The sequence below is a fragment of the Sander lucioperca genome, chromosome 9 (genome assembly GCF_008315115.2).
Source record: "Sander lucioperca isolate FBNREF2018 chromosome 9, SLUC_FBN_1.2, whole genome shotgun sequence".
In the NCBI taxonomy this organism is placed as follows: Eukaryota; Metazoa; Chordata; class Actinopteri; order Perciformes; family Percidae; genus Sander; species Sander lucioperca.
Genome location: NC_050181.1, coordinates 17,684,275 through 17,709,525, shown reverse-complemented (window position 1 = coordinate 17,709,525; position 25,251 = coordinate 17,684,275). Strand labels below are relative to the sequence as shown.

Sequence of the window (25,251 nt, the reverse complement as noted above, 5' to 3'; positions counted from 1 at the left end):
CTGATACAGATAATCAGCAAACTGCCAAAAAATGGCCTGATAATCGGTCTATCCCTAATATCGGAAACATTTTGCGATGTGTTTATTACGCCAGTAGATGTCGCAATGATGATTAAAAAAAAACGATATATTGTGCAGCCCTAGTTCTGAATTATGTTTTTAAAATTGTTTGATAAATAAATATATGCAATACTGTATAATGTAATACATGGGCAACTGCAAGTTTTATAATTCACACTGAACCACATGGACAGCATAGCCTTCTATATGGGTGTAGTAGTAAGTTTCCCTCTTTCTGCTATTTGCACTGCTGTGCTGTTGGCTTGGCGTTAGGGTTGTTTTGTTGGATTTATATAAAGTGAGCAGACCAAAATTTGTCCACCGTTAGATACCTCTGTGTTGGCATCAATGTGCCGAGGCACCTTGATCTTTCAAGCTTCACACTACACTACTTGCTGTCTTGTAATCCTGAGTCTTGAAGTCATTGTGGTGTTCACACTACATGACTGAGCGGTGACAGGGGGCCGCACACTACAAGATATACCAGGAACTATCCCCAATCAGCATGTCTGGCGTCCAAAAATGGACGTCCGCCACGAGCGCTCCCAAGTTGTTGGTGGCATCTGCTCTCTGTCTTCTGCACTCATGTGCTGCATGATGGTCCACATACACAGTGGCACAAACGGTGTGACACACACACACACACACACACACACACACACACACACACGTACACCATGCATGCTGTATATGAGATTGAGATACAGACATTAGAGCTTGCAGCATAGCCATTAAACTGTTGCTTTACCTGTGAATAAGAAGCAGCAAATGACTGCAGTAAGCAGGGGTATTTATCGGCTCCAGCCCCGATGGGCAGTGATGAAAACCGGACACCCGGTTGGACATGGCCATTTTTCGGCGCGGTGCTGTGACACACGTCGCTTCCATCATCTCAGGCCAGAAATTCTGCCCAGGCTACGCTCGAACATCAACTTAGTCGGCACAGAGTTTGAAAGGGAGCCTGAATAAGTAACGGATACAGAAAGAAGTAACCACCCTAACGGTCACTGGCCTCCACGTTGCTTTCCACTGATACACTACGGCTGTGTCTCTTTTGTGGAATAGCAGAGCCAGTACGTAGTGTGTGTCTGTGCAGAGTGATTGGTTTGAGCAGAGTTTATGTGGTACTGTTCATCAGAGTTTGCCGTTTTGTTCACTGTATCAGGAGAAGTTAACACCTGTTTTCCGGTGTGTTAGGGACGTGGAACGTGACACTCCAGGAAAAAAAAAAACTACAGGCATACTCGTCTACTGGCAATGGGAAAATCGGCTATTTTTTAGCCGGTTTACCCATTTTTTTTAAAACAATTCAATTTCATACTACTGTCCCTCCTGATGAAGCTTGTCAAAAGGGTTGGGTATTGTTTGGGTTTTTTCTGATACCGGTGCTAAAACGATACTTTTAAAACGGTGCCGGTGCCTGAACTGATACACCGTCTGTGTTTTTCTTAATGTCCCGCTGTTGGAATCCTCTCCAGTGAAATCCAGACATCCTTTACACCGTTTAGCTGTCAGCATTGTAACCGTGTTTAATCCAGCTGCTAGCTAACGGTAGGCTAACGTTACCTGCTGCTAAGTGAAGTGTTACCTAGGGTCACGTGCAGCGATGCTTCTGTTGCGTCTAACATCTGTTTCAGAGAGCAGCGCAGAAGGCATTTAATTGGCACCAAAATGAGGCACCGAAATCCGCGTTGCTATTCGGTCCCTCAGATACCGGTCATTTAGGCACCGTTGCCGTATTACCACCGATTTCGGTACCCAACCTTACTTGTCAGCTAATGTAGTATATCCTCCTACGAGGATATGCATTACACAACAGTGACTGTATCGTTCAAAGATTTTCGATACCGTTACTTTGGCGATACTGTTTTCGTTACAAATTTTATAAAATCCTTTTAACAAAAATAAAATGACATTACAGTTTTTTTCCTCCAGCTCCTTTACACCTATGTGATGCACACTGTAGTCAAACCTCTCAAAATACAACACACACTGAGCCCTGTCTCTGTGTGTAAAAATAGTTTTTCCCGCATGCCTCTATGATGCTTAGACAGCCATCACCAACTTATAGATCTTGGTAGAAACATGCTGCATGCTTATTGGCTCATTGACGCTGATGAGATTTACGCCTTAGGTATTGTAATTTGGTATCGAATGACAAGGCATTTTTTGATACTCGAATTCAGTGGTTGCCTAAAAAGTATCGAAGTTCGGCACCCAGCCCTAGCCATAACTGGTTGTTTTGCAGTAGGTAAAGTAAGTTGCTCTCAATGAGAACCGTGTCACACTCGGTTAATTTTAGCACACACACTTGCTTTTTGACTCATTCACTCACCCTGTCTATCCTCCCCAGGCACAGATATTCTCTCCCTGCCCCCTCTTTTTACCCCTGTGAGTCTGATGGGTGCTGGGAAAACAATAAATACACCCCTCCTCCCCAGAGAGCTGCTGTGCCTGCGCGGCCGTCAGCATGCTGCCTTGTTGACAGCCTGCCTGCCAGTGGCTCAGCCCCCAGCTCTGGACCAAAGCCTCTACTACTACTACCGCTGCCTGGGACTGTTGAGACGAGCAGCCCACCAGCAAACCAGTTAGTCAGCCGTCCAGCCTTTCTCCCTTCCTGCCGGTTAATTACCCCTCAACAGACTTGGCAGTGGCAGGCTCTTGTCACAGTTTTGGCAAGTAGATAAGGCCAACTGACAAACGGTGTTAGGTTGTCCTCTGTTGGTTGGTTCAGATTAGTCTCCGTTCAGTTTATATTTCATTCTAGGCCCAATTGGTAATCTCCTGTGATCATAAGAATTACAGGTGTATCCACACATTTAAATGAAGAGCTTCATAAATGCATATATTTAGAGTTAAACACAAAAACTGAAAGATTGAATATTCCAAACTCCTGTCTGGCAGTGTAGCTTGAGCATGAAACCTTTTTAATATGGTTCTGTTTCACCTGGTAGTCGTGCTTGTTCCTGGACAGGATGTTTTTTGCACATTATGTGGTCTTGATGACAAATGTTACCCAATGTGTAACTGGATAATGGACAGTTTCCTCCCAGAACTCTGCAGGTGTACATTTGGCTTACATGAGTCATGAGCGCCCCCCCACCCCCACCCCCACCATGAGCAAGTTTATCAGGCTTGATATCCTGTTTCAGTTGGGAAATGTTTTGCCGCAATTTGGCACCAAAGACCTGTTTGAACAGTTTCTTGGAATTAGTTTGTTGCCGCCCTTTGTGAAGATTTTGCTTTTGCTTTTAAAGGACCAACAGCTTTGGTCCAGTATTTACGGAACTGGTTATTGTGGATATTATGACAACAAAGTTAAATGTCATAGGGGTTTTTGTTTGCTTTCACTGCATTACAGTTGAAATGGGAACAGGTTCCAGATGACGGCTGCCAGTGTTTCTGGTAGAGGAAAATATCACCTACTGCCCGTCTCCCATCTAGACGATCAATTTGGAAGAAAACCCTACCAGCCGACTTTATCACCCTATCTGCTTGGAATGGGAGTCCCAAACAAACATCTGGTGTCAGACCCCACTCAACAGGCACCTGGGACCAATCTCCCAAGGAGACAGTGGTAAACCCTTAACTCATTCAGGCCACTGTCCACAGGTGGGGCAGCTGACCAAGCCCACTGAGAAAACAATTAGGGATGTCACGATTAGCTTTTTTGATGCTCAACAGTCAATCTTTGATTTTCTTCTCGTGTTTAACGATGTCTCCAGGATATAACAGCCTGTAAACGTGGTTTCCTGGTGGAATCATGGAGAATTGGAGTAATCTGCTTCTGTCAAAAATGGGGGACTAAGTAAATAGGGGTGGGGGGGGAAAAAATCAATACAGCATAGTATTGTGATATTTTCCGTGGCAATACTGTATCGATACATAGACGCCAAGTATCGATCTTTTATTATATGTATTATATGTGTTGGTCAGTTTCTCTGCTTGACAATCCCATTGTGCAGCAATAAAATTAAAGTGAGATGAACAAACAGAGAAATGTACCTTTTTAGATAAAACAGATGTTGACAAAGCTTCCTTTTGGGGACATCATTTGAAATTAGGAGTTGGAAAAAAGGCAATACATTGCAATATATCGCAACATAAGGGCTGGCAAGCTACGAAACCCTGTGGAAGGACACTGGTGAGTGGCTGTGCGCCATCAGGCAGACTGGCAGTGTGTCTGTGGCGAAGGGCGCGTGTGATGAAAGGAGGCGATCACTACAAGTTGATGTAAATGAACAGCCTAAGGTAATCGGGTCGGAATGCTGATCCCCGATCAGTTAAAAAATGCCAAAATCGGCTCTGGCTCTGGTACTGGGATTGGGACATCCCTAAAACAATGGAACATCATTGAAGCTTGCCCTCTCCAGACTAAAAGGAGGATTAGATAGCCTGCATACAGCAGATCAGGAGGCAACTGCTTGGCTCCAGGACTTTGCATTCGCTGAATAAATAAATTGGCTCATTTACTGCTGTGTGGCGTTTAGCTGACTAGTGACGTCCAATCATATCTATGCAGGTCTACAGCATAGCCCCATCCATCCCGGATTTCTAAGGCTGATATCTATATTTGGGAGATTGAAAGGTTGGATAATGATATAGCGACCAATTAGTGATTTCTGTAAATGAGCAACTTTTAAATTATTTTAACCAGAGACCTACTAACTATTAACTAAATATTTTACTGTTGAAAAATAAGCTTGTTAGTGAGCTTTGGTGACCAGCTATGTAATGAAAAAAAACAACCTTTGGCATTTCTATACTGCAATTTGTCATTGATTGTTGAAGAGCTCCTTAAAAGAGCAGAGCCTTTTCCAACAAATCCAACTGGATAACCCTTTTGTGTGTATGGTATTTAAGCCCAGAGTTTGTATATAATCTCTGGTACGAACACATCCCTCCCCAGTGGTCCAGGTCTCTCACCTCCATCCTTTGTGTCTGCAGGAACACCATCTCCAGCGGGCCATCTCGGCGCAGCAGGTGTATGGTGAGAAGCGGGACAACATGGTCATCCCGGTCCCCGAGGCAGAGAGCAACATCACCTACTACGAATCCCTCTACCCTGGGGAGTTCAAGATGCCAAAGCAGCTAATTCACATACAGCGTAAGTGGGCTTTTCTAATGGCAAATCTGTGATGCTGCAATCAGGGAAAATGAGCTTGATGTAGCAGATTAAGGACCTCGGTTGTTTCATTAGTGTTTCCTTTGATTATTTTGAATGCATTAAATGGCACTTGGGGGCGGGGGGGGGCTGTTGGTCAATATTATGAGTGTCAATGAGTAGAAAATTCTGCATTAGTGTACCTTTTTTATTCGTAAACATCACCTATACTTGTATGATTTCAGTAGAGTAACTTTTGAGTATAAAGAGTTTTCCACAGAAGTCTTATGACTGAAAGACAAAGGTGGCATTAAAAATGAAACGGCTGATCAAGATGTTTCCTTGCTGTATAAAGTTGGCTAAATTGCAGGTTTTATAAAATGGCAAGTCCATTTAGTGACTCGCAAGCCCACATGTAGTAAAGGGATCTGTTTCTAGCGCACTTTGCCAAGACCCTCCTCCAAAGCGCGCTGAAGCAGAGTCTGGCTTCACCATTCGGGGATGGAGGAAAGCGTGCTCTGGTTTAATAGCATTTCTTTAAACCAATCAGAATCATCATGGGCGGTGCTAAACTCTGCACAGAGCCACTGCGAAATAGTCGTGCGAGAGAAAACTCCGATTGGACAGATAGTCCAGTTAGCTGTCTGGATTTACCCTGCAGAGATCTGAGGAGCAGTTAACCATAGTCCTCAGTAGTGGTGCAACAGACCGTCATTGATCCGTGATCCATTCGGATCAATATCTTCGGCACACACGTGATCTGCGGATTGATTTCTGGAAAAAAAAAAAAAGTTGTGCACATGTTCAGTCCACACACAGCGTGGTCATGGCGAGCGGAGGAATGGAGGAACTTGAACGCCCCGCGTCATTTAAATCCCCTGTATGGGAGCATTTTGGCTTCCCTGTCAAATATAATGATGAAGGAAAGAGGTTGGTGGATAAAACCGTGACGGTGTGTAGGCACTGTGGCACAAGATATGACAGTGGAAACACATCAAGCGTGGCCACGCATCTGAAGCGACATCACCCCGGTGTTTCACTGACAGGAGTGAAAATGAAAGCTGCTCAACAACCGCTTATCACCGCGGCATTTAAGCAGCCCCTTGTTGCACAATCAGACCGGGCTAAAGCCATCACAAACACTATGGTGTGTTTATAGGTTAATAAACAAAAAGACAAAACTTATGTTTATTTGTCTTGTCTTTTTTTTTGTGTTTTTTTTGCTGATCCGAGAAACGATCCGAACCGTGAGTTTTTTTGATCCATTGCACCCTTGGTCCTCAGAAATCCACCGAATTTAAAATTCCAACACAAAGAAAGAGGAAGGAAACAGAAAAGACATGCATTCGGTGGAATTTCCTGCAGCACCGGAGCAATCCCGGAAGTGGATCGCGAAGGATATGGACTAGTTGTTTCAGACAGCTATTGGTCCATTTAATGGCACCAGGCATGTGTTTTTATGAGCTTTTACTGAGTTGTCACGTGTTTGTCAAAGTAAATGAGTTTGTGAGATTGCCCGGTTCAGTAATCATATCAAAGACAATTAGTTTGCTAGATTGCTTAGTTCAGTAACCATGTCTGTGTCACAAGTGGTTGCCATGGTGGTTTCTCAGAAAGAAAAGCAATTTGCTGTACCCTACACAAACACCGTTATCAGTTGAAAGCTGAAATGACAAATATTTTGTCCTGTCAAATTGCTGTCGGGCTAATTTCCAGGTTTCTGCAGAGGTCTAGACAGTCTGAAAGAGAATTCATAGTTGGTCATTTCCAGGTCATGAAAGTTTAGTGTTTGCTTCAAAACATCGAAAATAAATGAACAAATCTGTCACATTTACTGTCATTTTACAAGGTGACAGTTGAGAAATCCAGCGAAGAAATGAGTCTGCACAAAAATATTGGGATTTAAAATGGGGGAAAACTCTTCAATGTGAAGTAATTGGCCTGGTCACAGAGCTTGCTGTTTTAGTCTGGTCAATAACCATATATCCTTTGCTCTCTAATTGTAAATACAGTAGCTGTGCATGTCTGATTGAAGCTAGTTTGATTTGGGTAGATGATGCCGTGTTCCTGCTGTGAGTTTTGTGAGAAAGTGAGTTGAGCCAGAATTGACCTGACGTTGATTGACATGACTGTCTCACCGCCGGTCACTGAGGACTTAAAACGCTGAAGCACAATGAGTGGAGTGCTTTTACATTTTTATCTTCTGAGTCAGAAATATGCTCACACTCGAGCCCATTAGGAAAGGGCAGAGAGTCCGATTTATTTATTTTTTTGCTTCAACTAAAATTATACTGATGTATCTTTGACCTGCAGAAATATTCAGTGTGCATCATTAAGCTTTCATATGATGGTGACTCCATTAAGTTGTCTGATAAAGTGCCGGGTCAGTGTGAGGGGTTGGATGTGACTGAACGTATCGTACTCCACACAACAAAACAGATTATCGTTCTTTCCCTATGCTTTCAGTCGTCTGGAAGGGCAAATCTGCTGTAATTCTGCCTGATCATCATCTAGTGTGTCCCTAACCTCATGGTGCAACAGATGCTGGGTGGGCTGTAGGCCTGTAACAATTATTACATAATTGTCTTGTCAATTATTTGCTAACATTAGCTAAGCTCCTAAGACTGTTAATGGTAATTGTTTATTTTGTTTAGGCATGCCAAATTAGTAATTATTGGACGGGCTGTTGAGCTAAAGCTATGCTAGTGGCAGCTGTCACTTGTTGCCAAAAGCAACTCCAAACCTTCTGGGCTGTAGCTGCTCCAAGCCAGAGAAACTGAACTTGCCCGAAATTGGCCTGACCAACCTGCTGATTTTAAATAACCATCACCACCCTTCACCTTTCTTCCAGAGGACTGCATAGGCTGTGTACTTATCTGGGTCACATAACTGTGATGTAACCAGAAGATGTTTCCTGGAATTAATTTTCAACTTTTAATTTATCTGAAAATGTAATGCATAAATATTTTCAAATTTGACTGAAAGAGACAATTATTTTGTTAATCGCAATAATTTCTGAGACAATTAATTGTACAGCAACATTTGGAATTGTTAGCGCTCTAGTAGGCTGTAAAAGCACTTGTGGTATGTATTCCAGTTCAGTGTGGGCAAGTAGTCCTGTGCAGTTTTAAGGCCCTGAACACCCACATGTGTTTTCAGTTAATCTAGCTGATTGGACCTTTCCCAGGACTGTGTGGGGGTGTCTAGATTGACTGACTGACTGACATGTTCCTGAGCCTCCTGTTAGCGTTGTTGCACCTGTTAGGGCAGGACAGATGACAGCTTTATCGTTCTTATTGGTAGAAAAGATTTGTGACGTAATAAATTCCCATCTAAGCTCCGACCCACCTTCAACTTGAACAGAGGTCTAATCAGCCAGAACAACTGAAATCACCTGTATGGCTGTTCAGAGGCTTTAATGAATGTTATATGTTGAGCAGAAAGGAACTGCATCAGCTTTATACGAGTTTAGAGGGTAAAACTACACTCTGTTTTGGCTTGGGATGCTGCCGTTGTCACGGTTTGCTGGGTGACTTGGTCAAGTTCTTTGTTGCACGTCAGTCGCTGCTGTGTGGTTTGTTTTTACATAGTCTATGATATGACTGTTGTCGCTTTGCTATTTGAAATGCATATGTAACGTCTCTTTGTTTCACTGTGTCTAGTAGCTGGACAGTCAATTTTCTTTTCATACGTCAGGCTGCATTTTAATCTTAAATTTGCAACAGTGCTGAAAATCTCGTCGTTAAAATACTTAAATACTCATTAAATGATGGTGAGCAGTGTTTCCCACGGGTTGAGAGTTTACCTGTGGTGGCGGGAGGCGCAGGATGTGACCGCTGGGTTCACTAATCAACTACATAGTGTAGACTATGATGTGCTTTGCTATTAAATCTGGTAGGTTTGTCAAATAAATGTAATGGTTTAGCAAATAAAATGCCTAATTACCCAGAGCCCAGATGTTATGTCTTAACAGCTTAACCCTAAAACCATACTATCATCCATACACAAAAGTTACATGTTATTAGAAATCTCAACACTGTCTCCTCCTAACTCCTGTTAAATCGTATTACACTAAGGCTATCTGAAGTGAATTGTTGTTCATTTTGTTTATATATCATTGTTGGTTTTAATCTGTGTTTTCTGGGATCCTAGTAAACGTATACATGTCTGTGTTGCACTCGTTAAGATCTCATCTGAACAGATTTCTGTCATTCAAACTAGGGCTGGCAATACATCGATATTGTATCGATATATGAGACTAGATATCGTCTTAGATTTTGGATGTCGTAATATCGTGACATGAAACAAGTGTTGTCTCTCCTGGTTTTGAAGGCTGCATTACAGTTAAGTGATGTATTTTCTGAATTTACTAGTCTGTTATAGCTGTTCTGTTATTTGCTTTTCATTATGTCCACATTACTGATAAAGGCTGCACAATTAATCGCAATCATATCGAAATCGCAATATGGACTAGTGCAATATCCAAATCGCAGGAGGGCGCAATATTTGTTAATAACAAAATCTGTCAAACCGTTCTGAATGAGGTATTGTGGTGCAGCAGACACGTCCCGGCCTACAACTCCTATCCTACAGAAAACATCTTTATTTGGTACAGATCCTCGCAAAAATCACACTGTAATCATTTCAGTTTCTTTAAATGTTAATAATTTTCAATGAAAATGAGAATATTGATACAAACATGATCATTCCCTCTAATATCGTGAATCATATCGCAATATCGGTCAAAATAATCGCAATTAGATATTTTCCTCATATCGTGCAGCCCTACTGATGATTATTTATCAAAAATCTCATTGTGTAAATATTTTGTGAAAGCACCAATAGTCAACCCTGCAATATCGTCGCAATATCAACGTTGGGCTATTTAGTCCAAAATATCATCATATTTGATTTTCTCCATATCGCCCAGCTCTAATTCAAACGACTCCAAATTGAAGTTTAAAACTTGTATTATAACAGCCAACTTAATTAAACGTCAGTTTTTATTCAGGCTCAAGTCCATAGCTAACGGGCACAGAGACGGAGACAACAGGAACAGGCTCGGTTAGGACCGGTTAGCTCCTGTTAGCGGTTAGCTCCAGTTAACTATGAAATCATTGTTTGGGAAAAACAACTGCTTATGTGTAGGTGGTAACCTTGCTTCTGTGATTGGCAGAGTGTTGGCTTTAAGGATGTACTGTATACATCTGTTGAAAACTTGTGAAAGTGAATTGTGAGTTTCACGGGTTTGTCAGCCACTGTAGGCTGCACACACAGATGATACATATCCAACAACTAAAAGTTAGGCTTCATAGAAACTCTACATTTGGTATTTCAAAGGGATTGTTCAGCAGTGACGTTAAGTGAACTTGGCTAGAAAGAGGCTTGATGGTGTTTTTGAAATGCTGCATGCAGTGCTTTCAGTTTATTACGAAAGTTTGACTTTTGACCGTTTGCTGTGGAGTCCAGAGTAGAGAGGTATGGTATGTAAAAAGGAAAGAGTGCATAAACGCCAACAAAAATGTAGAAACAAGCAAGTGTGGCAACACACAAACAGGTCTGAGTTATTTTATTCATCCATAACATCAGAATCTTCCCCATCATCCACTGCTTAAATGCATAAACAAAAAAATAAGGTTGTAGGCCAGAGACTCACCTGTCCATGTCTAAAGTCTGTTTCCTTTCCTGGACCTCCCTGCAGCTTTCAGCTTGGACACAGAGCAGCCCGACTACGACCTGGACTCGGAAGACGATGCGTTTGTCAACAAGCTGAAAAAGAAGATGGAGATCAGCTTCCTCCAGTTTGAGGAGATGATTGACCGGCTGGAGAAAGGCAGTGGACAGCAGGTTGGCACCGTTTGTCTTTATCTGCCCCTAAAACACAGCCAGCTGTAAAGAAAAACTAATGAAATACCTTCCACACCATTGCAAAATACGCTCCAATAAATCGGTGATATCCACTAGGGATCGACCGATACTGTTTTTTTTCAAGGCCGATAACGATTATTAGTAGTTAATGAAACCGATATATATAATATTTATATATACAAACTCCAACACAAAACTTTGTTGAAGTGCTTTAAGCAATTATTTAATAAATGAGAAACTTTCAACATAATCCCCAGTAACAGAGAGTCAGATAGTGTTGTGGGGGGGGACATGAAGTCAGACTCAGTGGTGAGAGAAACTGAAGCAGAGGGACAGACACAGAGCTGTAGCCGAGCCAAAGTACAACACTTTTTAATTCATTAACTTTATCAGTTATCAGGCAAAGAAAGCGCTGATACAGATAATCAGCAAACTGCCAAAAAACGGCCTGATAATCATAATCGGTCTATCCCTACTACCCACATTAAATGGTTGGTAACACAAATTTGAAACCATTTATGGTAAGACACCATCACCGAAAAAGCCCTGCATAACAGATTTGTCACCCTCACCGCTGTGTAAATAACTCTTTTATTTATCCAAATGTAACTCCTGTTTGTATCTTTCCAGGCGGTGAGCCTTTCGGAGGCCAAACTGCTGCTGAAGGAGGACGATGAGCTCATCAAGGAGGTCTTCGACTACTGGAGCCGCAAGAGGAAAAACAGCAGGGCCAACTGTCTGATCCCCACCGTCAAGCAGGAGAAACGGGACGGCTCCAGCACCAGCGACCCCTACGTGGCCTTCCGACGGCGCACCGAGAAGATGCAAACCAGGAAGGTCCGTAGTCCTATTGGCAGTTTGTATGTGGCTGTGATTAGGGATGTCCCGAGCACGGTATCGGATCGGAGCTGTTTTTTGGCATTTTTTAACTAATGGGGATCGACATTCACCCCATTTACCTTAATCCGATCATGTACATCAGCTTGTAGTGATCACCTCCTTTAATCACACACGCCATCAACAGTAGCTATCAACAACAGTCTGTGGTTAGGAAAGACTAGGATTACCATTTGTAATAAATCGACCTGTGATTAGGGATATATGATACCCCAGTCAGCTAATGTCATTCAGCTGTAAGGCAGGGATACAGTAGTGCACAGAATCTCCATGGTTACCACACATTGATCACCTGGCGTTTAATCGCGGATCACATGAGGAGCGCAGTAGACCCCACAGATCACGCGACTACGCAGGCGAAGTGTCGCTCCCCGTGTGAAAAGCCCTTAAGTCACAAAAAAAAACGGTGTGCAGCTCTATTATCTGAGCAAAATTCAAGTATCGGATCGAGACTCTGTATCAGCAGATATTCAATATTTAAAAGATCGGATCGGAGGGGGGGTCAAAGAAAGCTGATTGGGACATCCCTAGCTGTGATCATTCATTGTTAACTTCACACCAGATCTATCTGGTGTTGACTATTTTTTGGTCAAAGGTGAAATGATAGCCAATCTAAATATCCTTGTCTTGTTAGCTGTTGTGTAGTTGGACATGCTTCAGTGGCAATATGTCAACTGGGGACAAAGAAAATGATGCATTCTCATACCTCGTTGCAGCAAATATTTCATCCCGTTAGACAGGCTTCATCCTCGCGTGCGATCATTTTCTCACGGTGATCACATTTTACTGTCAGCCTTTTGTCTAGCTTGGCCAGATTAGCTTCCAGTTTGCAGTGTTACAAGTGTAAACATACCTAACCTGTGACGTTGACGGAAGAGATTCTCAATACCTGACCACGACAGGCCGACTAAAGGAGAATGCTGTCAGGCCGCCAGCCACGTTCAATGAACAGCATCCTGCTACACTTAGAGAGCGCATTGTGTCCGCACGTAGCTGTGTGTGAGACAGTCGGAACAGCTTTACTGATGCTGGGTCTGTCCTGACGGAATGAATTAAAGGCACAAGTGTGAGATTTGGTCGGCCTATCAATTCTCTATTTGTCCGCTCAACAAGCTGAGCTTCTCTGTGAAATCGGGAATGATGAAGGCGAACTTGTTCATTAGCTTATGGTTCATTTAGAAAGAGGCTAAATTCCCTGATCAGAGATGTTTGAATACATACAACTAAATATATCAAGTCTATTGACTATGAACATACCGTGATGTACCTAAGATAAAAGTCAGGTAAAAACATTTCTCCCAACCCACCACGGTGACCAGATACTTTTACATTGAGCCCAGTGGATTTAGTTTAATTAGTGATGCTACAGCGCTGAACACTGACTCCATGAAGTTGTAGTTTCCTCTCAACCCTCTTGTAGAGGATGTATATACCACCAAGTGGTCATTTGAAGAATTTAACCTTGATGTTAGCTTTGATCTTAGTAACCCATTTCCTTTTATCCAACGACTTTTATAAATGTTTAAAGATGTTATGCATCACGGGCGCCCGGATAGCCCAGTTGGTAGATCGCCCATATATAGAGGTTTACTCCTCGACACAGCGGCTGCGGGTTCGACTCCGACCTGCGGCCCTTTGCTGCAGGTCATTCCCCCTCTCTCTCCCCTTTCATGTCTTCAGCTGTCCTATCAAAATAAAGGCCCAAAAAATAATCTTTAAAAAGAAAAAAAGTTGTTATGCATCAAAAATCTGCCAGTTTTGATTTTCACATATGTACACACATGCGTGTGTAATACATTTAAACAAAGTTCATATAACTGCAAACTTTACTTCTATACTTAATAGGGGTGTGCCAAGACACCCAGCTCACGTGACTGGACACGAGATTGGGACGAGACTAGATTTTAACACTATTTCACAGAAAACTACAACAAAGAAATGAGACTGGAAAAATGGTCCTTTGAACGGGCGGGGGATCTTCTATGCTAATTTCAAGGCTGCTGCTCTGCACTTGTGTACTGATATCGCGAGACGCTTTTTACCTTGACGAGAAATCTCATCCCGTTTAATCTCGCAAGATCTCATTTGGACGAGATCTCGTCACACCTCTTATAATTGATATAATTATAAGAACTGTGACAGGTTTAATTTCTTGCCAGTTCTGTGTCTTAATGTCAGGCTCAAAGCACTACTAATGTGCTGTTCATAAAGTTTACATCTTCTCATGATAGCTTATATGTTGCATTCCATTTTCTTCCTCCAAACACTCAGAACCGTAAGAATGACGAGGCGTCCTACGAGAAGATGCTGAAGCTCCGCAGGGATCTGAGCCGAGCCGTCACCATCCTGGAGATGATCAAAAGGAGGGAGAAGAGCAAGAGAGAGCTGCTGCACCTCACACTGGAGATCTTTGAGAAGAGGTGAGCCTGCCTCTGGGGCTGCACACACAATCTAGTAGTACAGAAATAAACCGTTACACAGCAGGACTGTCAGGGTGGAGACAGCATGGGGACGTTATGAAGGAAGAAGGTGGGTGACAGCTCACTGTAAAACTGAGATAAAGGAATAGTTAAAGGTACTGTGCTATTGGGCAACGTTTCCAAATGAATTTTCGTTGATGTAGTTTGGGGTAAAAAAATACCACTTTACCACCCAGACCAGGGGTCTTCAACATTTTTAAAGCCAAGGACCCCTTAACTGAGAAAGACGGAGCAGGGACCCCCTACTACATATGTTGTATAAAATGAAGTTGCATATTAAACTGGGCCTACAATAACATGTGGGCAGCCTAAAGCCCGTATACATACCTCTATTTAGTAACATAATAGTTTTAGTGTTAAACATTGAATTGAAAGCAAAGTGAATCCTCAGGATGAACTGTCTGAGGATGGCTACCTTACCTTTAGGCCAGTAAGCCTATCATCAGTGGGTTTTCTTTCTCACAAATAGGCTGATTTATTTCCTAATGAATTCTTTAACAATAACTTGGTCCCCCCCCCCCCCCCCCCCCGCAGTTACTCTGAGGTCCTGGACCTCTCTGGTGTAGACAATTGATCAGTCTGAGACTCTGATTGGTGAAAAACTGTTTTGGCTAACCTTTTTTTTTCTTCCTCAGAAACGTCATGTCAGACTATGGTGGTGAGGTGATGGCAGAGGTGTTGGCTGAGCGGGCACTGGTGAGGCCGCAGATCATTCCCCTGGTCCCGGTCACCAACCAGTACCGACACCAGGACCACATGGACCCCAAGGACTACAAGTCCAAGGTAAGGCTCACTGTTAGGAACAGGGTTCTACCACTGGTCTGGATCATTTAAAGAAGAGGATCAAGATGTTGTCCATATAAATGTGGGATTACACTGCACAATATATTGTTTTTTTTTTTTTTTTTTCGTCATGGCAATATCAACTGGTGCAATAAACGCATCGTGAAACGCTGCGACATATTGCGAAAGAGACAGCTTTTTTTGTGTTAGTTGAAAGAGAATATCAGCAGAAAACGGCACTTTATAATGTAACGGTCATTGTTTAAGTGATGCCTTTTTATATTCAATGTTCAATTTGTTCAATAAAAGAATGATTCAACAAGCAGATTGTTGTATTTTAGCAGAACACTGAAAGCAGCAGGAATATAGGACTGAGTACACTGTAATATCTGTTTATTTATAGCAAGTTATATCGTTATTGCGATATTTAAACAACGTAATCAAATAATGCATATTTTCCTTATATCGGGCAGCCCTACTGCCTGTGCGAATAGTGTTATTCATTATTATAAAATGGTCACATTGTTGTATTTATGTATGTTGTAAAAAAAAGTCCATGTGTATTTGGGCTCTAACATTAAAATGAGGCATTTTGAAATGGTAATATTGGTCGTATTTTCAGGGAGCTGTATGCACGACTAAAGATTGCCCGAAGTCTTTAAATGTGTGTTTTGAAGGTGCTCTAAAGCAGTGGTTCCCAACCTGGGGTCCGGGGACCCCTAAGGGGGGCGGCAAAGATCACGGGGGGGGCGCAAGTCTTTATCTGGTTTGAGGTTGAGGTAAAAAAATAAATATTTGCATGTTAAACAAATTATGATAATACACTAGAATATATAATGTATACAAAAGTCTGTATAAAAACTATGTATTTTTGTTCTCGCTTAAAATTGTAGGCAGGCTACTTAGTAGGCCAAACCTCCGGGACCTCTTAACCTGGGACCCTTGCTGTCATCAGGTCAGCTGCTAGCTGCTAGCTGCTATCATCCTCATTTTTCCTGCCGCCACGGCATCACTATTTTATGAAGGAAACATTGCAGAGAAACATAAGTACTGATAACTCCTCTGTATCAAAAAAGAAAGTAAGGGAAAGTTACCTCAACTTTGGGTTCGGGGGGGGGGGGCTCAGCGTTTCTTAGACATAAGTAGGGGGGGCGCCAAGGAAAAAAGGTTGGGAACCACTGATCTAAAGTCTCATGAGTTATCTCTTCTCCCCCATTCAGCCCGAGAAGACAGAAGTTCCGCGACAGAAGAGGAAGTATGAGAAGAAGCAGAAGGCGTTGCCTCTGTCGTCGGGCGCCCCCCACCATCCGGGTCCGGTTGTCTTCAATGCCAAGGACCTCAACCAGTATGACTTCCCCAGCTCGGATGACGAGCCCTTCTCCCAGGTACGTGCACGACTCGTACAAACACGGGCACTCCTTCATGCAAAGCCGAGCACGCGATGCAGACCGAGCATGACCGCGTGACTTACAAAATTTGTTGTTTTGTAGATGATTTAGTTGGCTGTGTTTAAGTGAAATCTCTAATATTTATCATCATACATGAGTGTATCAAGGTTTTTGAACAAAACAAACAGCCACGTTTCTGCACGCATTAGTTAGTTGGAGTCTCGGAGTTTGGAGGCTGACATAGATGTGTTTCAGGGTTTCCGCTGATTCTTAAAAAGTCAAATTTCAAAATCTAAATTTTAGGCCTTTTTAAAAAGTCCAAAATTCGATAAAATATTGTGTTCTAGGTCTTCTTTTCCTCTGTCCATAATGCTTATTTCCTTTTTTTTTTAAGTTCCGTGGTGTTGTAGTTCTTTCTTTCACTAGTCCAAATATAATTCACTGTATTATGACTACAAATGAGGCCAACATGCTACTTATATCAGCTTTGGTGTTATTGGCGCGAGTCTACCACAGACCTAAAAGGGATGTTATTCTTCAGCTAGGGGAAAGTGCAAGTTTAGCGGTACTTGGCTTGAAAAAAACTGAATTTAGGGCTTAGTTGATGTTGTGAAGAAGGTCTTAAATATCATTCATAATGGTCTTAAAAAGTCTTAAATTTGACTTGGTGAAATTTGCAGAAACTGTTTACAGAATTTAGTAGAAACGGATGCAATGTCACCAATTTTGCCTGAAACATGACATGATCGTGATGATGTGATTGTGATATGACAGAAGCAAATTTAACTTTTTAAAACATTATTTTCCATGGCTGCATATTGTGATACTTAGGTGAACGCCCCTGGATGGATTTAGTGGAAAGTTAACACACAACACATGCTGGTAAAAGCGTTCATTGCAGGAAATGAAATAACAAACTTGTGAGTGTCTCTGTGAGCAGAGCAACCGACCCGAGCTCTTTCCGTAGCTCCCCTCCACTGCACTCTGCCCTTTTTGTCCTGATAATTCCACTCAGAATTGCAAAAACACATGAGATGAGTGGGTGGGCTTCAGTGTTCTAAATTCTGCTCTTCCCCTGACCTTAACCTCTGTCCACAGCTGCACTCAGGCTCATCAGAAGCAGAGGAGGAGAACGACCCAGATGGTGCCTACGCCTTTCGCAGGAAGGCAGGCTGTCAGTACTATGCTGTAAGTACTGTGGTCATCCACCCAGTTTATAAAAAAAAAAGCATATTGGAGTTTACTTTTACCTGATGGTGGGTTTAAGGGGCCATAATGTCCCAGCAGTGATGCCCTGAGATTGTAGGGGCTTTCGAATGCTAATGTTTTTTAGAATTCCATCTTTATAGCAGAGTATTCGGTTTACAGATTTTAAGTTCATCTCAGTTTCAGTTTTTATTTACACATCCTCATCGTATCATTAAAACACAATTTGAGACGGTACAATGATCAAATGTAGGACGCCTGAAATGGGTAACCCCACATAAGCTACTTAAGACTTTTCAGAGGGGGCCCGATAACATTAAACATAAAGCAGAGAATATACAGATACTAAAACTCAATTCACGATACACAACACAGACAAATACCACAAACAGACCATCCCAGTACAACACTGACAATCATATGTTCTAAGCAGTTTTTTTCAGATTAGTTTTTTAAGATGGAGACAGAATGTAATAATTTCAGGCTTTCATGAAGCTCGTTCCAGATCTGCGGCCCCCTACACACCATACTCGGGCCCGTGCACTTCAGCCTTTGTTTTTTGGCCAGTGATTAGATGTTTTTCCCTTGTGGCATAGGTGTCAACAGATTGGAATGAGCTCAGAACATCTGTAATTTAACCTGTGGATGACCTGACCGTAGACTGGGATGTCTTTACAGTAGACTGGGATGTCTTTACAGTAGACTGGGATGTCTTTACAGTAGACTGGGATGTCTTTACGAAGTCACTTAAACACTAGTCACAGATTGCAAAGATCAGAGGTGTTGTACCCAGACAATCGGAATGAAATGGGTGAAGTTCAGCATCCTGTCTTGTTTTCAGGCTCGTCAGGACCGTGTGGGTAGCTGGCCATGGTGTGAGCCCTGGGACGGCGGTTTAGCAGAAGCTCGCTTTCGCTACAGTCTCACCACTCTCACCGTGCCGCGGCGCTGCCTCGGTATGGCTCGACGACGCGTGGGACGAGGCGGCAGGTCAGTTCAACTTTGGTTTGCTTTCTCATTTACTCCTGCTCCTTATAAGACCTACTTGGAAGCATTCTTATCTAACTACTTGAATAATTTGGTAGAATACTTGCTTATTATAATAATAATAATAATAATAAGAATTGTAATAAGAGGGCTTTGATACATAAGCCTCAGAAAGAATGCCTGACAAATGAACCTAGTTGTCTTTATTGACATGTTCCACTGTCTCCCAGGGTGCTGCTGGACAGGGCACACACGGACTATGACAACGTTTTCCACGGACTGGATCCCGAAATACTCAACCTGCCTCTTCCCCCCTCTTCTTCTCCTCCTCCTCCTACAACTACTTCACGCTCGCCGGCCACCGACAAGTTTGCCAGTACCTCAGAAACAAATACCTCGGACAGAAGTTCCTCCTCCTTCAACTCCTCCCTTTCCTCTACATCTCCCTCTTCCACGGACCTCAGTCAGATACTGTTGAATATAAAGTTGTGCCGGTGGAGGCACTTTAGACCACGGACACTACCACTACATGAACTGGACCACGCCCACCCGCTATTCAGGAAGTTGAGTCGAAGCCTGAAGCGGCCCGTCTCCACCTCCACAGTTGGGGGACATCCCTATGGCTCTCAGCGCCCGCTGAGGGTTGTCCCTGCACCCGCACCCACTGCTGGTAAGTGAATTGGCTGCACACACACACACACACACACACACACACACACACACACACACACACACACACACTACAATCATGTCGGGACTGTTGTTGGAATGAATTTGCCTTCATGGCAGCTTGGGGTTGCAGACCACCATCTCTACTTTGATTAGGAGTGACTGAAAACTAGGATTGGACATCGAGAAGTGGTTCCAACTTGGAATCGTTTCAAAAATTACAATCGTTTATTTATTGGAATCGTTTGGAAAACTTGGTTTCAAATACGATCATCGGTTCATTGGGTTTCCATAGCGACCACCGTACTTGGAGGCGCTTGTTTTGCAGGAGCACAGTTAATGCTGATGTTCTTAGTTCTTCTGAGTTTTTCCTATAGAAAGTAATCCCAATGAAAACTGTTTGCATGGTGTGTGGATTATGGAAACACAGTTGCTTTTGAGGGGGTTTTTGTGTTTGTTTTTTACATTAAATTATAAATAAAATTTCATTTACTTCTGATTGTGTTGGAGAGATGTCAAAATAAACCACAACTATCAGCGTGACAGGACACTACTGAGTAGAGAAATGTGTGCGTTTTTGTTAAATTGACCATTGGAGGCATGCTAGTTCAGAGATAATAGTAACTATCAATGACATTTTTTAGGATGCACAATCATCTCTGATTTCCTTGTTTTTGTTTCTGCCTTGATTGCGGTGATCGGTTTTGTTTTTGGTCCCGCCTGCTAGCTGCATTGTAAACGGTTTTGTATGTGTGTTCATCAAGTGCAGCTGTTGCTCTGCATTCACAGTGTGTCACCTCCCACCCCTCTCGGTCCACAAGGTGGCAATTTAAAACTGAGTTTGATAAATAAATTCATGACATGCAAAGGATGTGATGGAGTGTGTGGACAAAGAGGCATGGTGCGTTGAATACAAACTAAATGCCACAGCTCCCTGGTGGTGGTACTGTGAGGGCAGTCTGGGTCTTAATGTCGCTACACACCGTTTACAGGAGTTGTGAATGCTTTGATCTGCATGAAAAACAACTCCCTTCTGATTTTTATTCTTAGAAAATTGGTCTGCTTGTAGAGCACCGTAAAGAAACTGAAGCATACAGATGTAATGAACACGAGGTTTTTTGGCTACCATAGTGGTTGAGTCTGCACACAGCAGCCGTAAAGGCAGGTTGCTGAGTTAATGGGTGCATTATTTTGATTAAATGAGACGGTGTCAGATTGCATGAACTAAGCATGAAGGGTGTTCCAGATGGAGACGGGCCCAGAGGACGAGCTGTGACTTTGAGATGCTGATGAGTCCTGGATCCTGTAAAGTGGGGAAGTGAATGGCTCACAGGGAATAAGAAAATCAATATTGCACTGAGGCACAAGGCCACATTAATACCCCTAATTGTGGAAATAGGACTTGATGATCGATAAAGTCAATAAAGAGACTTGAGACCGTGTTATTTACAGGATGAATAACTGGGACGCTTATAAGACCAACTTAAACGTGCATACAAGAAACCAGGTGTCTGTCTTCTATTAACCAGGTTATGGCAGAACATTTGATTTACCGGAGTAACCTGGTTACTGTCAAACAAAGGTGTTTACATGCAGCTCAGTAAACAGATTTCTTCCCAGTATAATATTTATGAGCCAAAGCTGGCATATGTGTACCACAAAAGCCAAACTGGAAAGTAACCTGGTTACTAAAGTGCATGTGAACACACAATATGACTTTTGGTAAGATTGAAGAAGCACCTTTTAAAGCCAGGTCCGAACGCACTTGATCATTTTCAGTCTACAGGCTTGATGATACTATCGTCGTATTAGTTCGAATAGAAGAGAAAACGACGAGCTTTTCTCTCATGCTCAAACTGTTCAATATACAGTAGCAATGTTTTTCTCAAACTATCACTCATCAGCACACTCTTCAGTATAACACCTCTAGTCTGAGTTCTGACAACATGGTTGTAGTTTCTCTTTCAGGCAGTCTTTTCGTGGCGGCTGCCTTTTTATCAATGAAGGCAGTACTGGGTGTGTGGGTTGATTTGAATGTGCTCCCTGTGGATTACAAACGGACACAGAGCCATAGAACCACCAAGAGAGCAGGGAGGTGTGAGAAACTTGGTTGCATAGGGAAATTTGATTTCAAATTGATGTCCATATTAGTATTGCATTATTACCCTGTAGAGATAAAGTTAGAGGAAACCAGTGACTTACAACAACCTCATGCATCACTGATTAGGGATGGCCCGATTACAGGCCCTGGCTCATTATCGGGCCATTTGTTGACCATTTGCAGATTATCTGCATCTGCGATGTGTGTGTTTTTTTTTTTTTTTTCTTTTTTTTTTTCTTCTTTTTTTTCAGATAACCGATTAAGTTAATTCATTGAAAAGTGCTCTGTTACAGCTCCGTGTCTCTCCCTCTGATCCGGTTTCACTCAGCACTTCAGTAGTTATATATATTGAAATGGACGTTTACTGTCGTTAAATTTAGTTTTTATTTTGTTACAATATTATTTACTAAAGTTTTTCTTTTTATGCAAGACACATACTTGTATGAGATTATTTGTACCCTGTGGCATTGCTACTTGTTGGAGTTTGTAACAGGCCAAAATCCTAAATTTGGCTAAAAGATTTCAATTTTTACTGTAAATGCATATCTGTTTCATTAACTACTAATAATCACTATCATTATCGGCCCTGAAAAACCAATATTGGTCGGAACGTTACTGATGACTTTCATGAAGCTGATGCCACTGGGTTGCCAAAGTGCAAGAGGCGGCAGCAGGTGTGGCCAAGCACTCTGATCATAAGAGTCCTATCACACACACAACTTTGCATGCCTGACACACACACACACACGCACACACTCAGTGTGACTGGTCCATCTGAAAGGCTCAATGCGTGTCATCCAACCCTCCTTCACCTCTACTCCGTCATGTTTCTGAGCAGAAGAGTTGTTTCCAAAAGTAGTCTGGTACTTTAGAATCGGTTTCCAGCAAAAGACGACGACTGTATACGTTAGAGAAACACGTTGACTTTGTTCAAACTAAACACATCCGAGGCAGCAGCTGTTCTTCACACTACTCAAGCTTTGTTTCTGCATTATTTCATAGAGCTGAATTTGTCTGCATGTATCTTCTTCTTCTTTTTGGAAACCATGTGTTGTTTTTAAACCTGTATATGACGCTGTGGATCGAGTTTCCAGATTTGTAACAAAACTGTTGTCTCTCTCAGCTTTCACAGCCGAACAGTACCAGCAGCATCAGGAGCAGCTGGCCCTGATGCAGAAACAGCAGCTGGAGCAGATCCAGCTGCAACAGCAAGCCAACAGCACCGCCACTACAAACAGCACAAAGGTCAGTATCCCAACACAAGTCGCTTCTCAGGGGGTTTCCCCCCCCCCCCCCCCCTCCTCTCAGACTGTGTTTAATAGCAATTTACCAAAGAACTGCTGAAAAACAGAGCATAAACTTGAATAGTAGCGCTTATCTCAGTTTTACTGTCAAGAGTCTGGCTGTATTGAACTCTCCCGGTGGTATTTTTAAATATTGATATTTTTTTAAGTAGTTTTGTTAATTGGGGTTTTATTTACTCAAGCATATTCAACATTTTTGTTTATCAAATTGTCAGAAATAACAGGCAAATGCATATAGATTTCTGTCACAGACTCTTTGCTTTTTCTGTGCACAAACCAAACGTGCTTACTGTCGTGCGTTGTCACCCCCCAAAGGCCCGTTCTGAGTCAGGAAAAACCCTGGTTCGGATCGCAAACTGAACTCTTATTTTTTCCACTTTTCTTCCTCATCGGTGACTTTAACAGTTTTCTTCTCCCCCCTCCCCCCCTCAGAGCCTGGCGAATACGTTGGACCAGGCCAGCGCTCAGTTTGCCGCCTCGGCCCTGGTCACCGCTGACAAACTGCTGGCTCTAAAAACCAAGGAGGAGCTGGCCCTGGGAGGCGGAGTCAACGGCGTCCTCTCCCCCTCAGGTATGAGCGCCGCTGGTAGGGCTGCTGGGCTCTGAGAGAGAGCCAGGTGATGACAGGAGGGTCGCACTCGATGACGACCAGACGGCTGACAACGTTTGGCCCTTTGTAAATAAAGTGACCTGTTATTGTTGAGTGTGACCCTCATTTCTCACAATTAGTCAACATTATAAAGATAAACCCCCATTTGCCGTCACAGTAACGGCTCATTGTTTTATTTAGTAAGGTGGTCATTGGTCTTGATTATTTACTGCATTTTACGTTTTCTGATGACCTTTGGAAGCTACAAATTGTTGTAAGTTGAGATACGTGCTGGCATACAAGTAATAAAACATTCCCAAAGTGTGTTTTCAAAAATAATGCAACTGCAAAGTAATAAAAACTAAACGCAATTAAAATGTGACGTGCACTTAACCCAAGTGTTGCAATCTGCTGAACAGACAAAACAAACAATGAGGGTGAAGTAATTACAGTCCTAAAACCCATAATAGAGTGCACTGACAGCAGATAACAGCACAAAGCAAGCTGAACAAAACCTCCCCCCCCCCCCCCCCCCGACACCACTGTCAGCAGGAATTAGTAGATAACTGACTGAAGTGACGAGATGTAAATTCCATTTGAGATTCATCTGCAGATGAAGGAAACGGTGCTGGATCTGTCCTTTCAGACGTCATGGTTCTCTTTGTGATTCTGGTGAAGAGGAATACATCCAGCTCAGACATGACCTTCTGCCTACAGGAGATATTTGACACTGTGCACATTCTCAAAGTTTCTTAAGTTGAGGAGCTGATTCGACATCCTTTAGACCTGCGCACACATTAAAGTTAGCTGCATATTCAGTGATTTCTTCCTTGAAAGAACAGCTGAAAATTACAACCTTCCATTTTCAAACCCCCCCCCCCCCACCACCTGCCTTCTTTTGTCCCCCAGGTGTCTACAAGGGCTTGCACCTCTCGAGCACAGCGTCCCCTTCCCCCGCTGCCCCGGCTCCACCCACCTCCACCCCGACCCCTGCCTTGCTCCACCCCTGCACCACCACCAGCTCCACCTTGGCCACCAGTAACAACAACGGCACCGCCCACCCTGCCAACACCACCACCACTACCGCCGCCGCCGCCGCCACTCAGGTCCTGCTGGGAAACAACAGCCTCCGTCTGGGCGTCCCCCCCGGCAAGCGTGTCCATGCCCCCCGGACGCTGAGTGCCGCCATGTCAACATCCGCCTTAAAGCTCGCCCACGCAGCCGCCGCAACCGCCAACTGTCAGAAGCCCAAGGTCACTACGGCAACGGCCTCAGCGCTGGACATAGTGCCCAGGTGAGAAAAGCATGCAACCACAACGATCCAATGATTGGTAAAAAGATCTATCCAAACTTTGTAGAACTGAATGAATGTAACCAGTGGTTGCAGCCATGGGTCATTGTGTATCACTACACATCTGGGATGGCCAACATTGATAATAGAGAAGGCCACAAAAATGTTGATCCTCACTACCTGAGGGCCAGGTTGGAACTACTCCCACCAGTAGGATACTGTAACCCTAGTAGGGCTGGGGGAAAAAATGTAGTCTTAGATGCATCACGATTCCCTCTCCCCCCCTTTTTTTTTTTTTTAAATGTGTTGATTTTTATTTCAAAGTTCCTGTCTCCAGACAAGTACAAATAAGAAAACAGTAACTGAAAGAGGATGGGATAATGGACAACAACTTAGAGTTTAGGCAAGAGTGCAGAAAAAAAATACACAAAAATGGCCAAAAGGAAAAAATAAATAAATTGTGTGTGTATATATATATATATATATATATATATATATATATATATTATATATATATATATATA

The 25,251-nt window shown here is 42.8% G+C and overlaps 1 protein-coding gene across 3 annotated transcripts in view; it reads left to right on the top strand.

Moving 5' to 3' along the window:
• The window catches only part of LOC116044898 (enhancer of polycomb homolog 1-like), a 43,588-nt gene that overhangs the window by 15,552 nt on the left and 2,785 nt on the right, over positions 1 to 25,251 (top strand). For 2 of the 3 annotated variants that reach the window (XM_036004938.1, XM_031292419.2), the window contains 12 exons: positions 5,008 to 5,167; positions 10,866 to 11,011; positions 11,663 to 11,869; positions 14,201 to 14,349; positions 15,045 to 15,192; positions 16,413 to 16,577; positions 17,679 to 17,768; positions 18,628 to 18,776; positions 19,004 to 19,443; positions 22,667 to 22,788; positions 23,253 to 23,418; positions 24,346 to 24,730. In XM_036004938.1, the coding sequence (XP_035860831.1) occupies positions 5,068 to 5,167; positions 10,866 to 11,011; positions 11,663 to 11,869; positions 14,201 to 14,349; positions 15,045 to 15,192; positions 16,413 to 16,577; positions 17,679 to 17,768; positions 18,628 to 18,776; positions 19,004 to 19,443; positions 22,667 to 22,788; positions 23,253 to 23,418; positions 24,346 to 24,730 (2,267 nt within the window). In that variant the 5' untranslated portion in view covers positions 5,008 to 5,067. The remainder of the gene's footprint in view (positions 1 to 5,007; positions 5,168 to 10,865; positions 11,012 to 11,662; positions 11,870 to 14,200; positions 14,350 to 15,044; positions 15,193 to 16,412; positions 16,578 to 17,678; positions 17,769 to 18,627; positions 18,777 to 19,003; positions 19,444 to 22,666; positions 22,789 to 23,252; positions 23,419 to 24,345; positions 24,731 to 25,251) is intronic. The other variant, XM_031292422.2, reaches the window with a different exon arrangement.